Raw genomic sequence first — 14,112 nt, forward strand, 5'->3', positions numbered from 1 at the left:
TCTGGTTCTCTCTGATCCCCTAGTCAGCCTGGGCTGCTGACCCAGAGCTCCAGGGCGCCGCCAGCGCACCTGCCGCGCTCACCTGCCCCGCCCTTACCCGCCTGGCACACCAGCACACGCATCTGCCCGCCCTCCTTGCCGCTGGCCTGCCCCCCAGGGCGTGTCGCCCAGTGGTCAGTCCAGCCCTCGAGAAGCTCTCTCGGTCGTCCGGAGCTGCGGCCAAGGGTCAGAAGGGCCCGAGCCGCACCTGGAAAATGCGCCCCGTGGCTGCCGGTGAGTGCAATCCCCCACCGGAAGGAGGCGGGAAGGGGGGCCCCGGCACTGGAGAGTCGCCCGCCCCCTCGCCCTTCCCGGGACCTGCCACGCGGAGCCAGAGGTGGGGGCGGCACGAGGAGGGTCTTCTCTTCCGGGATCAGGGATGCGCGAAGCGAATCCAGCCGCGGCGCGAGTGGGCTGAGGTTTCATCCACCCTCCCGCCTGTCCCCACCGCCCTAGCGGCGTGCAGGGCGGAGCAAAGGGGGGAACCAGTGACTGTGACGCTTTGCCTGGAAAGCAGGCGGTGGCTGAGCGCAGCTGGAGCGGAACCCAGTGAGCCCTTAGGCGGGAGCTGCTCAAGTGCCCCCTCGCTCCTGAGCGGGGAGGGGTCCGCCCGAGCCGGTCAGAGGCCGTTGTGAACTGCACTTGGGGTCCCTCTGGCTGAAGCCAGGGATCCTGAGCCACAGGTCCACCTGACGAACCCAGAGAATTATGAAAAGTGCAGAAACTGAGACTGTTTTAAGTCACCTGTCTGCGGGTGGCTGGGAAGTGGGGGCTCATTATCAAGGAAGGCCCCATTGTCCCTTTTATGACAGTTCTGGTAGCATCTTTTTATAAGACTCCCTACTCCCCACTCCTCACCTCCAAACTACTTGAGCCTGCAGAAGGTTTGGGGAAAAGTAGGAAAGACACTATTTCATCTCCTAGCACTCGGTTTTCCCAACAGTGGCCTCTGTGCGCCTCGCCCTCCCACCTGCCTGTGAATTCAGGCACTCTGGGGTCCATGTGAACCTCTGGTTCCTGCCACACATTCCCTTTCTAATCGATTTTGCTGTTTCTTCCATAATCTGAGGAATCTAGATTCCTCCCAGAGTATGGCAGCATAGTGGGAAGAAATGAAAAGATCAAAAGCATTCTCCTGGACTCTCTAGAGGTCAGCCCTCCATCCCTGGGTGGCAGGTGATCTCCTTCCTCCCTGAGAGGCTTATGGTTGTATGACCACACTGCAGAGAGTCCCACTCACTGCCTTTCTGCTCCATGCCCAACATGTAGGAAAGCCCAGTTTTAAGATTTTTATTGTATTTGTGTAAAATATCCGTGCTTTCTACAAAACCATTTTCCTACGAACAGTACTGCTTTGGGTAACTTGCATGGCTTGCCGGATAAATGTGAGACGATGCACCTATTTGCTTGGGGGAAAATATATCTCTTGGGGCACTGACTTTTATTACAGCCATTTTGGAAGAATTTTTTTCATTATTTCTACGTTATATACTTGGGCTTTCCAGGTGACGCTAGTGGTAAAGAATCTGCCTGTCAATGCCAGATACAAAAGAGGCGTGGGTTCAATCCCTAGGTCAGGAAGATCCCCAGGAGGAGGAAATGGCACCCCAGTCTAGCATTCTTTGCAGAAGAATTCCATGGACAGAGGAGCCTGGTGGGCTACAGTCCATGGGGCCACAAAAACTAAGACACAACCGAGCATCTGAGCACAATATGTTATTTGGTATATACTTATCGTATGATTTTGCTGCTGACTGGGTGGAAAATAATTGAATATTATTAGATTGCTTTTCCCCCCACCTACTACTTTTTCACACGCAGTCCTTGTGATTCATTTGTGAGTTATGTGGTCCTTTCATGTCAAGCTTTGAGGTCACACCGAGTTTGCATTTATCTGGGTGTGGCTGCCAGAGAGAATACTCACAAAAGGTCAAGGTTATGCCACTTTTGATTTTGTTAGCTAAGGATCTGGCAGTGTGTGGAAGTAGCATTTCCCTAGACACTTCAGTCAAGCCCCAGATTTGCCCCGGGTAGGGCTCTAGGAAGGATCTAGGAAGGACACCCAGACTGAAGGAGAAGGGCAGCCACCTGGAGCAGTCATCCCAATTCCTTAAAAGTAAGGGCGCTGGCGGGTGATCTCTGAAAGGTGGGTTACCTTGCAAACCTGCCAAGATGCTCAGGTGTGACACTTCCCAGCCCTACTGCCAAAAAGCCTCATTGACAGGACTGTGACAGTTGTGGCCACTGGGGCTAGCAGGGCCTGGAGCCTCAAAGCTGCTGAAATCCAAGTCTGGTTCACCCACCCCTCAGCGCCCCCAGCCTCTCAAGGACAAGAAGTGCAGGTGTGGCTGCTCCGGGGTCCAGGGGATGTGGGTCCCCGTGGGGAGGCTGCCAGTGACAAACAGCATCCTAGTCCACTTGATGTGGAAGGAATCCCTCTTGAGAGTGCTCTTGTAGGTTCAGGATTGGATGGGCAGGGGGATCCTGAGACCCTCCTCACCAGTATCCTGCCTTAGTGTGCACTGGCTTTGTCCTCCAGCCTAAGTGGTCAGTGCCAGCCTGAAACACCCGAGAATCTGAGGGAGGGCGGCGAGGGTAGGGCATGCACACATGTGCCCTAACAGAGGGTCTCTAAGGAGGAAGTTCCAACTTCCTACCTGTGCCCAGGATGGCCTTTGCTCTAATGCTCACGGGTGACTGCTGGTGGAAGTGCTCAGGACATGTCTGTGGGCTGATGACAACTTTATTGCCTTTTGAGGAAAGACCAGATCCTGGTCACAGAATCACAGAAGTTCCTGGACTCGGTGTACTTCCTCTGTCTCCTCCTCCACGTCTGAAGGTGCTGGACCTCTCCTGCTGGGGTAGACCTCCACCTCCCCGCCCCCCGCACCAGGGGCTGGTCTTGAGCCCCCACCTTTCCCAAGAGGAATCCTCAGCCATGCTCCCCACGTGGCCCCAGGTGCTAGCTCCACCACCTGCTCGTGCCTCATCTTACCGTAAACTGGTCCCAGTGCATGCTGTGGGTCTGCCCTCCCTCCCCAGGAGGGATCTGGCTGCAGATCCTGGCTCCTCCCAGCCACTGTGGGAAATCTGGCCTGGGGGTCAGCAGCTGCACCCCTCCCCCGGAGTTCCAAGTTCATGATTCTCCACGTGAGGATGTCTGGGCTTTTATTCTCTCTTCATTATCTTCCCTGTCACTGCCACCGGTTTGTCCTTGTTCACCTGAGAACAAAACCATGCCTCCCTTCGGAGTGGGAAGGCATCAGAGAGGTGGCACCCCATTCCCTTTCAGTCTCCTCCAAACCAAACAGCAACCCTTTGCTCAAAGATCTCACGTGTGACATTGAGAAGATCTGAATAAGCTCCGCTTTGCCAGTTTTCTTCAAGTACGACACTTGTTTGTGAATTGACACACGGGACACAGTGAACTATTGTTTTTGAACCTGAGACTCTGTTGACGCCGAATCCATGTTTCCAGCAGTCGCATCACACGGTTCACTCAGGGCGCATCTAGCAGCCTGTTTGGAACACCCTGTGACCCTCGCACCATCCCAGGTGTGCAGCACAGACCTGGAGGGGAAACATGGTGGGCAGCGCTGATGTGCTGACCTGAGGGTGGCCGTGCAGGCCACACCCAGGAGGCCACAGATCCGCGCGGGGGCCGTTGAAGGAACAGATGGCCAGGGGTCTGGAGGTGGGCACCGTGGGGGCAGAGGGACAAACTCACCCCCAGGGTGCAGATGGAGAGGCCAGCATGGCAGCGGGTCAGCACGGCTGGAGCTCAGAACAGACAGGGGTTTCCGGGACAGCATGCCGGCTTCCCCTGGCCTCTCACTGAGTTTTCTGTGGCTGGTTTTTCCAGCTTGGAGATGTCCCTATGCCAGGGACTGCAATGACCACACTGTCTCAGTCATTTTCCAGCAGGAAGCCTTCTCTGCATTATGCTCTAACCGTCTCAGAAACTGCATGGTTGGAAAAAAGAGGGAATTGATGTTGAAATTATGCACTTGAAAAAAGACTAAATGATCCAGGTGAGGCAGAGGGCCCTGTTTCACCAGGTGACTACCTAAGCTAACCAGACACACCCCTCCGCAAGCACCTGCAACACTGATGGATATAACCTACCCCATGTTAGTACAGGTCGGCGGGGGAGGGGCGGAGGAGAAGGGAATCTCTAGGTACTAGGAAGGAGGAGGGAGCTGAGATCCGGGGCTCAACACGGCCAGACTGACAGAGGTTTGCATTTCATCATGGCCAGAGAAAGAGGATACCCAGGGCTGGGTTCTGGAGAGTTGGAAAGGGGGCTGGGGAATACCCACTGGTCTCTGCTCAGGGCTCTGGGTGGGGAGTCACCAGTCCTCTGACATGGACTTGGTGTCCAGCCATTCAGTTCACCTCTGACACCCACCATCCACAGGAGGCGCCAGAGCCCAGGCATTAAGGGCAGTGCCCTCTGCAAAGCTGCCCTGCCTTCAGATGCCAGCCTCAGGGGCCACCCACACTTCTGAGCAGCCGGCTACAAAACTGGGGGCTCCCACAACTCCTGGGTCGGGGTAGGGGGTGGGGTTCTGTAATTTGCTGGAACGACTCACAGAAACACCGCAAGCACCACTATATTTGTGATTACAGTTTTATCCTTTAGGATACAAATCAGGAGGACCAGCCAAATGCAGGGTTTCCCAGGTAGTACAGTGGTAAAGAATCTTCCTGCAATGCAGGAGACACAGGTTCGATCCCTGGGTTGGGAAGATCCCCTGGAGGACGGCATGGCAACCCACTCCAGTATTCTTGCCTAAAGAATCCCCATGGACAGAGGAGCCTGGCGGGCTCCAGTCAGCGTGGTCGAAAAGAGTTAAGACATGACTGAGCAACTAAGCACAGCACAGTGTGTTTACTGGAGTGGGCATTTTGTCTAACTGGGAGTCGGGAAGCTGGTTAGTAATGATCAGGGGGCTTTTGGCAATGGTTACAAAGGGGCTCAGTCAGCTTCAGAGGTGACCTTGATTCGGGGTTCTGCTTCCACTTCCGTGTGATCTGTGCAAAGCCTCGCACCTGTGGCCTGCAGCAGAACTCACCAACATCCTTCGCCAGGAACCGTGAGTGTCCCTCCAGCCTTGCCTGAGGATAATGACAGTCTGGGACCATTTCCAGTGTCACAGGGGTGACTGCCTGCTTACAGGCACAGGTACCACCCTCAGCACTGGTGACACGGTAAACACACCAGGGTGCCTCCGCCACCCGCTGGGTTTCTGTTTGCTTCCAGGAGCTTCCTAAGTCCCATGGGCTCTGGAGGGAAGGGCCTCGTCTGTCCTTAGGCCGTCAGGGCTGCCTGACGAGCCCTTGATGTGAGCCCGGGAGGAAGCTCTGAGACCCAGCATAGCAGCAGATGGGAACCTCAGCCCGACTGCCTTCACATCCCACTCCTGTCACCCGCTCACCTCACCCAATCCTGTTCCCCTCAGCAGCTGTGCTCAGAAGCTGATGGGCTCCACTGAGTGGCCCCAGGCCCTCGCCAGCCCACCGTCCTGAGGAATTTCCCATGGGGCATTCTGCTAAGACTCAAGGGTGCCATCAGGAAGGCCTGGATGGGGTCAGGAGAGCAGGTGGGGGCACCCACATGCATCTTGTCATCTGTCTGTCCACAGGCACCCTGAAGGCAGTGTTCTTCATCTTCGCCTCCCTGTGTGCCTGGTACTCCGGGTACCTGCTGGCAGAACTCATCCCAGACGTGCACCTGTCCAGCGCCGTCTACAGCATCCAGAGCATTGGCAAGAGGCCCGTCCTCAAAGGTGGGTACCACGGTGGGGTCAAGGCAAGGACTTGCAGCCCTGCTGCAGCGGTGAGACTGGGCTGTGGTCTCTACTGCCATTTATGTTGATGAAAAAGAGGAGGAGGAGGAGGAAGAGGAAGAATCCTCTCCCATAGTTCCCACTCCATTGCCTTGCTCACACCCCATGAGACCCCAAGCACGCCATGATGTTAGGAAAACAAGCTTTATATGTGGGATGCATTAAAAATTCACACTGGAATTGGGGATGAAGTGAAATTACAAAATATCCACTAAAAGTTACATTGGAAAATGTGTGAGACCCTGAAGTCATCATCTGTACCTTTTTCCACAATCTCATTGTAAACAGGTAGCTGATATATTTTTAACAGAAATAAATGATACAAAATTAATTTTCACACATATAAAGAGCCAGGTAATGATTTTAAAATGTTATAAAAATCATTCCTTTTCAAACTTAATTACCTTTTGTGGCCAGAAAAAAAAAAAAAGAACTTTTTATGTATTGACTATGACTGAAGTGTTTTTATTTTAAGTAGGATTTTTCGCAGTGAATTTGCTTGTAATCAGATGGATTTTATCGCATGTGGATTATGGATGAGGCCAGTACGCTGGGGGAGACCCTGAATGTTCAGGGAATGGATCTGCTTTCAAAGGGCTGACTTTCTCATTTTCTCCGATTTTACACAAAATGGGAAGTCTGTTCTGGGTGAGGGCTTGCCTCCAGGAGCTGCCTCTAACCTGATCTTTTTATGTGGGCTAGTTCATGTGGTTTCTGATTCCCACCAGGGGAAAGGGGAAGCCCTGTCACCCTCCCTCGTGACAAAGCACGTCGAGTTATTGGGAACCAAAGGTAGTGCTGAAAGCCAGCAGCTGTGTCCTGGATCCTACTGGCTTGGAGCCTCTGCTCTGGGGGAACTCATGACTGCTCAGGAGTCTGATGGACCCAGAGTGTGGAGGTTGTATCTTGTGATTCGTAGTCTGATGCTCACATGTGTTGACTTAAAAAATATTCACAACCTAAAAGTTGAGAGTTATGTTTTATTTGGTGGGAAATTTTAGGACTTTAGGTCCAGGAGACAGCATCTCAAGTAGCTCTGAGAGAGAAACTCTGAGGAGGCAAGGGGAGGAGTCAGTATATATAGAAGTTTTGCAACAAAAGGCAGGTAGTCTGAACATCAAAAGATGATGGTTAATTAAAGAGAACCAAATATCCCAAGTTAAGGAATTTAGCACTTTAGCACCCAAGAATCTAGGTGCACTGAAATCATTTCCTTTTATTTGCATCTCAGCTCTCTGGGGCCAGTATCCTGTTTTGTGTCCTGAGTTCCTCAGAGCTCACCGTAGGAAGTGGCTTCATTCTGACGGCTGAAAGATGGCAGGTGTTCTTTCCTTCCTGAGTTCCCTCAAGGCTCACCGGCTCTCGTAGGAGGGCTGCAATCGCTGATGACTGTGACATCCTTGTTTACTGATATGGCAGGAAATATTCCATTTCTTACGTGGATAAAAGATTAAAAGGGGACAGCATCATCCACAGGGTCAGGCTGGCTTTGCGGCCACACTTAGTCTGGGCTGTTATCCACAGTGTGGCTGGGGGAATGGATGCTCCCCAGGGACAGGTGCCCCCTGTCCAGGTGCCACCTTTAGAGCCCCTCTGTGCCTGGCAGACAGGTGGGTAGAGGATGCTTTCCTGGCCTCAGGACCAGGTTCAAAGACAGAGCACAACTCCTGCAGGCCTCAGGGCCCTGGAATCCTCTGTTACTTTGGGCTCCGCACAGAGTTTGACCTACATTCCTCAGTCCCCAAGGCTACGGGCCACTGTGAGTGACACATCCACTCAGAATCAGCAGCAAAGGAAGATCACGTGGAGGTGTGAGGTCAGTGTCGGGCACTGAGCAAAATGAACCTTGAAACTGGGGCTCTGAGCACTGAAACCCTATGGCCAAGGCCCTGGAGTGAGACCATCTGCATCCACCACCGTGGGCTCCCACCCCTTCATTCCTGGCTTGGCTTTTCCCACTTCATTACCTATTCTCTTAAAATGGCCCATTTCTTGACATAGCTGTGGAGGCCCTTGATCATGGCTTTGGAATTCCACGAAGTTGACCCTTCCCTTTGTAAATCCAGCTCTCCCTGGGTTCACACCATCTGTCAGTAGATTGGGTGTAGCCTCCCTACCATATCCGTGTGATTTTGCATGCATGGGCAAGTCCCGCTGACTTGGCTTATTTTCTAGAGCCAGTCTCCTCTGCTCAGGAACCTGGGCAGTGGTTGGAATCTGCCTGGATGGCAGGTTTTCATCCTCTGGCCTCCCTGCCTCCCCCTGCTGCAGCCAGCGCAGCACGTAGGGATCAAAAGTGGTCAACACACAGTTTGGAAAAAGGAAACTAGAGACAGAATTAAAGTTTTAAAGATGGGACCAGGGGACTCATGACCTCTAGGATCAAGGGCCCTGCTGGCCAATTCCACATCACTTTTTTTGAGCTCTTAGTATGCATAAGTATCTGGTTTTTAGGTAACATAAGGTTCCCATGCCCCTAGTCAAGTCCCAGAGTTAGTGCTCTTCTCTGTGTTTTTATGTTACCTCCTAGTACCAAGGGCATCACACAGCCAAGGTCAGCAATCTTCACAGGAACATCGGAAGAACCATCAGTGTTTCCGCAAGCGGCGTTCTGAACTTGCACTGACCCGGAGTTCCAAGGTCCACACCATGTTCCTCCTTAGCTCAGCAAGGCATGACGAGCCCAACTAATCAGCCCGATGTACGTTTTCTTTAGATTATACTTAATTGCTCTATCTCACTTTTATTCTTTTCCTATGGTGTTCTTCTCATGACTTAGCCAGAGTAACAGGTAGCTGACTATTAACCCCTGCATTTCCCCCTTTTTGTTTTTGTAGCAGAACATATGTCAATCTCACGACTTCTTTCTTCATTAGTTCTTGGAGGACTTTCATGTGCCTCTGAAGACTAAACAGAAGATTACAGTGAAACAACAAAGCACGTGTAATGTTTTAATGAGACCACCTCTGATACCTTTGATCCACTCAAGAGGACTCAATGATTTAAGGCCCTTTGCTATTCCTTGAAGTATATCTGTTCCTGGTAGTAGTCTAAGAGAAGCATGCTGCATGCCAATGATTTTTGCTTGTTTAATATCTAGAGTAACGTTGTCAGCCATATAGCCCTGCAAGTGTTGTCTAATATTTTCCCAGGTATGTTCAGATTGCTTATATTCCTGGGGGGGGTCACACAGAAAGTAGTAATGTTCCAGTCACACTTTAATGCATTTGTAATTTAAGATTTTGCACTTCTTCCCCTAAGAGTAGCACTGCAGGATATAGGTTCCTTTCTACATCCACCAACCTGTTGTTAATCTCCTCATCTGTATGAGTTTGGGCTCCCCAAGCGGAACTGGCATTTTTATGCCACTCCTGCACAAAAGTGGTGGTTTGTACCATCTGATGGAGAGCTACTCCTGCCACTGCCACTGTGGTAGTGATGGCAATAATGACCATTATGGCAGCAATAAGGAGCCCAATGAAACGCTTGGATCTTTTCAAAATGGTATTTAGTACTGTGAGCAAAGTATGCATGTCAGGGGAGAGTTCCTAAGGCCTGCTTTGAGTTACTGGCAGCCAGACTCCTAAATATCTGCGCAACATCACATAGGAATGGTTACAGTTGAATCAAGCAAGTATATAGTTTGGAATCCTGGCAGGTTAGGTCCCTTTCTGTCTTGTTAATAGTTATAGTGCCAGTAATAATCACATATGGATCCCAGACACAAGTTTGAGTATAAAACGTCCAGTTTGTTGATGTATTGAATGACAGAGTATAAATTGTGGAATGAGAATAATTTCCATCCCAAATTCGATATCTCTTCAGGCTTATGGCCAACTTCCATATTTATGTCTGAGCCCTCCCTGATTCGAGCTGTGGCTGTGGTGAAGTCATGCCACTGCCAGGCCAGATAATGGGGTATTCTCAGTGTGTAGTAATAGTAGTGTGATTGCACTCACATACATGCCAATGCAACTTCTTTTAAGGATTGCAGGGTGAGTTACGGTGTAAGCAATTAGAGACTGTATACCCCTCAGGGGACCAGTCCCAGACAATTCCATAGGAACCATTAAGTCAGATCACCCCCTCAGTCCCGCGACAGGTATCCCATTGTATTTGGTCTTGTCGGTTGGCCCATGTGGGTCTGTTCTCACATGGGTCTATCTGATGTGGTAGATTATTTTGATTAGTTTCTCGATATCCAAAGCTCAATCCAGAAAGCAAATACTGTTGAGCCTTAGTGTGATTTCTGTTCAAAGAATTTACGGAAAGCCACGCCCGCATTGATAGATTAAGACAGGCCTGGTCAGCACCCAGGCAAACAAGCCAAGGGTCAAAACCCAAAGTACTCTTGTAGGGAGTCCCCTTTTCCTTTTTATGAAAGGCAAACGCTTCTCTTCTGGACCAGGGATCCAGGAGGATTCATTAACATAAATAGGGATAGATCCTTCACCCCAATTAACAGGCCTTAGCAATGGGGGAATTAGGTACATAGGCTCAATAGGTATAATTCTTTGCTTCTGCCAAAGTCAGGAGTATACTCACTGCAATGGTTATCAGGGCAAACATAGCCATGATCAGGTTGCCTGGAGTCACTGATTGTTTCTGCTTGGTTTTGCTCTACGAGCTGGAATCCACACAGGTTCTAGACCTTCTCCTGGGGAGATACAAGCAAACGCTCTTCCCCATGTAATTAATGTAATTAATTACAATGTAATTACAATGTAATTAATTCGCATGTAATTAACTTCCCCAGTAACAGCATTTGTTAGTGGATCTGCCACCAAATCACAGGCTTAGTTTTATTTGTGGATGTAGCCTGAAAATGTCACTCAGCTGCAGTTTCCGTAGTTTGTGCTGAAATATTCAAAAATTGAGAGTAAATAAAGCTTTCTTCAATATTATTTATTGTCCTATGGCATCTCCCCCTTTTTTTGTTTTTGTATCATATGTTTAAGTGATTGATTAGCCCTCTCCACTATGGCCTGTCCTTGTGGATTATAGGGCATTCCAGTAGAATGTTTTATAGACCAAATTTTAAGAAATTGTTGGAATGCTCTACTGGTATAAGCAGGGCCGTTATTAGTTTTTAGAGGTTTTGGTAGTTTTATAACAGCAAAACAAGCATATAAATGTTTTTGTACACATTTTGTGGGCTCACCAGATTGAGTAGTGGTCCATATAAATTGAGAGAATGTATCAATAGTCACATGTATGTAACAGAGATTACCAAAGGAAGATATATGAATTATATCCATTATAACTATGGGTTTCATATGGAACTATATACCATTATTATATCAGTGGCTTAGTCACACATTTGATAATGTAAGGGACAACACTTTTTGAAACAGGCAATATAGAAAGCAATATAGTTAGCAGTAATAGTAAAATCATAAGTAAGAACTTAAGTCAAGAACTTTCATTAGGTATAGCTCAGTAACATCTCCAGGTCATCTGACTTAGTTTGTTAAATGACTATGGCCTGTTGTTAATTTGCTGGTTGTAGATCCTGGAGCATCTGATCTTCATTCAAAGACTGGTTACTGATATAATCTTTAGAAACAAACTTAGAGTGTCCTTTTAAATAACTTAATTAAACCTCTTAGCAGTGTAACATAACCACGAGGAACTAGCCTTCCAGGCTCATCTGTCCATGAATTCTCCAGTCAAGAGTACTAGAGTGGGTTGCCATTTCCTTCTCCAGGGGATCTTCCCAACCCAGGGATTGAACCCAGGTCTCCTGTATTGCAGGCAGACCTCTATCATCTGAGCCACCAGGGAAGCCCCCTTAGTAAATACAGATCTTATTAACAAAACTAGAACTGAAGATTCAGTGAAACAGATGTTATAGGCCTGACATCAGTTGGGTGGAGATTTCTTTTAGAAATCCTCAGTATACTCTGAGATTTTTGTAAATGTCTGGAAACTGTCCTTTTTACCTTGATGAGGCTGTTCACAACCCAAATGTTTCCAGTTTCTGGAGGGACAAGGTAAAGAGAAAAGAGAAAATGTTTTAATTTTACCCACAGGTGTAAATGACTAAATTGTTTTAAACCATCAGTGACTTGAGGAGAAGAGCTTTTTTATATCTGAAAACAAAAATGAGAAGCCAGTAATATGTCAGACAAAAAGTCATGAAAACTTTAGTCATATTTAGCAGTCTGTTCAATCTCATGTAACCAATCCCTTTGTTCTGTGGTCCTTGCCTGACGACCAAGGACATCAGTAAAAATGATAGTCTGCAAGAAGTTTGTGAAGTTTTTTGCCAATGTCTGTATGACCTGTCCAGCAAAGTGGATGACCCAATCACTGGAGATTGTAGAAAACACATTTTAACCTTTTTTTTTTTCTATTGTGAGATATCAACCCTGAAGCCAGGAAAGGCTTTAGCTTATGAAATAAAAGTGAGGTTTGAAAGGGACCCAGGAAAAGCCAAGTGGCTGTCTTGGACTTCCCATAGCCCTGACTGTTTGGTTTATGCTGCTACTGCTGCTAAGTCGCTTCAGTCGTGTCCGACTCTGTGTGACCCCATAGACGGCAGCCCACCAGGTTCCGCCGTCCCCGAGATTCTCCAGGCAAGAACACTGGAGTGGGTTGCCATTTCCTTCTCCAATGCATGAAAGTGAACAGTGAAAGTGAAGTCGCTCAGTCGTGTCCGACTCTTCGAGACCCCATGGACTGCAGCCTACCAAGCTCCTCTGTCCATGGGATTTTCCAGGCAAGAGTACTGGAGTGGGGTGCCATTGGTTTATAACCATTGTTTATCCTTTTTAAATTTCCTGATGAGGGGTTAATTTTGTAGAAGCAGAATGATCTTTGTCCATGTGTGCCATAGTCTCCATAGATCACTGTGAAATAACATTCATTCATTTTATCAAAGTAACAAAAGATTTTATAAGCAATTATGTACTTTGGCCACCTCATGCGAAGAGTTGATTCATTGGAAAAGACTCTGATGCTGGGAGGGATTGGGGGCAGGAGGAGAAGGGGACAACAGAGGATGAGATGGCTGGATGGCATCACCGACTCGAAGGATGTGAGTTTGAGTGAACTCCAGGAGTTGGTGATGGACAGGGAGGCCTGGCGTGCTGCTATTCATGGGGTTGCAAAGAGTCAGACACGACAGAGTGACTGAACTGAACTGATGAATCACTTAAAGACAAAGAAATTTGTATAATCTGTTATCAAAAGCCATATTCCAAACTTTGTTTGGAAGAGAAAACCAAATTCCAGCTTGGTACCAGCTTATATTCACTGTAAAATAATAGCTTTTTTACTTAGTCAAAGTAACAATAAGACTTCAAAGGCAGTTTAATGTCTTAAGAAAATATACCATGCACAAAACTCTTCTTTCATTTGCTACAAACCTTTTTCACACTTTTTTGTATTCATCACTTCATTTATCTATTTAGCAAATAACCACTGGTAAGTTTAGGCTCACTTCTTTTTTAATAGACTGTAATTTTATTTTTCATACCTTTTTTTATTAAAAACATAAATCTCATTTTCCTTAAACCATGAACTGTCTTTTATATTAGCATTTTGTAGATTGGTGAACATAAATACTAGTTTTAATTTTTTCTTAACAGAGAACATCTCGGATGGCAATCTCTTTAGTTTCTCTGTTAGTGTTCAGTAATTAATGTTTCAAAATCTTAATTTGTTTGGAAATGACCTAGCTATTTAATAAATTTTTATCATTTAGTTTAGCACAACCCTAGAAATTTAAGTTACCACAGTCCTCATATTATTTTAGATAGACATTTCTATAATATAATTATTTTAGTAGAGTTTATCTAAAAGTTTTCATCTCATATATATTTGTATGTGTGTGTTATTTTTGAAGTTTCTTCACTCGAGTTACTTTCCTTGTCGACAAATTTAGTTTACATTAAGCCTAGGCACAATCAAAGTATTACACAATGTTGATGACTCAAGACATAATTAGCTTAACAAAAAAAACATTAATGTTAGATAGTTAATATTCAATATTTCTCAGTTCATGTGAACCTGAAATTAAATAGAGCTCATTTATAAATTAACCTTATATTATCCTAAAACAAAGACACACACTGAGATACAGATAAATTTAGACAGACAGACGGACAGAGATCTCATAGTTTTCCTCTTGAAATTTAAAATGTCTCTTTGCCTCTTCTTTTTTTTTTTCTTGGTTTAAGTTCTACCAATTTGTTCATGGCTGGAGTCCCAGATAGAATGG

General features: G+C 47.4%; 1 protein-coding gene across 1 annotated transcript in view; it reads left to right on the forward strand.

Annotated features, from left to right (window-relative positions):
- The first annotated feature begins 165 nt into the window (after positions 1 to 165).
- FAM3B (FAM3 metabolism regulating signaling molecule B) overlaps positions 166 to 14,112 on the forward strand; it is a 67,775-nt gene continuing 53,828 nt past the window's right edge. Inside the window, exons 1-2 of the mRNA XM_002685114.6 lie at positions 166 to 273; positions 5,685 to 5,828. Coding sequence (XP_002685160.1) covers positions 255 to 273; positions 5,685 to 5,828 — 163 coding nt within the window. The 5' untranslated portion in view covers positions 166 to 254. The remainder of the gene's footprint in view (positions 274 to 5,684; positions 5,829 to 14,112) is intronic.

This window comes from Bos taurus, chromosome 1 (genome assembly GCF_002263795.3).
Source record: "Bos taurus isolate L1 Dominette 01449 registration number 42190680 breed Hereford chromosome 1, ARS-UCD2.0, whole genome shotgun sequence".
NCBI lineage: Eukaryota > Metazoa > Chordata > Mammalia > Artiodactyla > Bovidae > Bos > Bos taurus.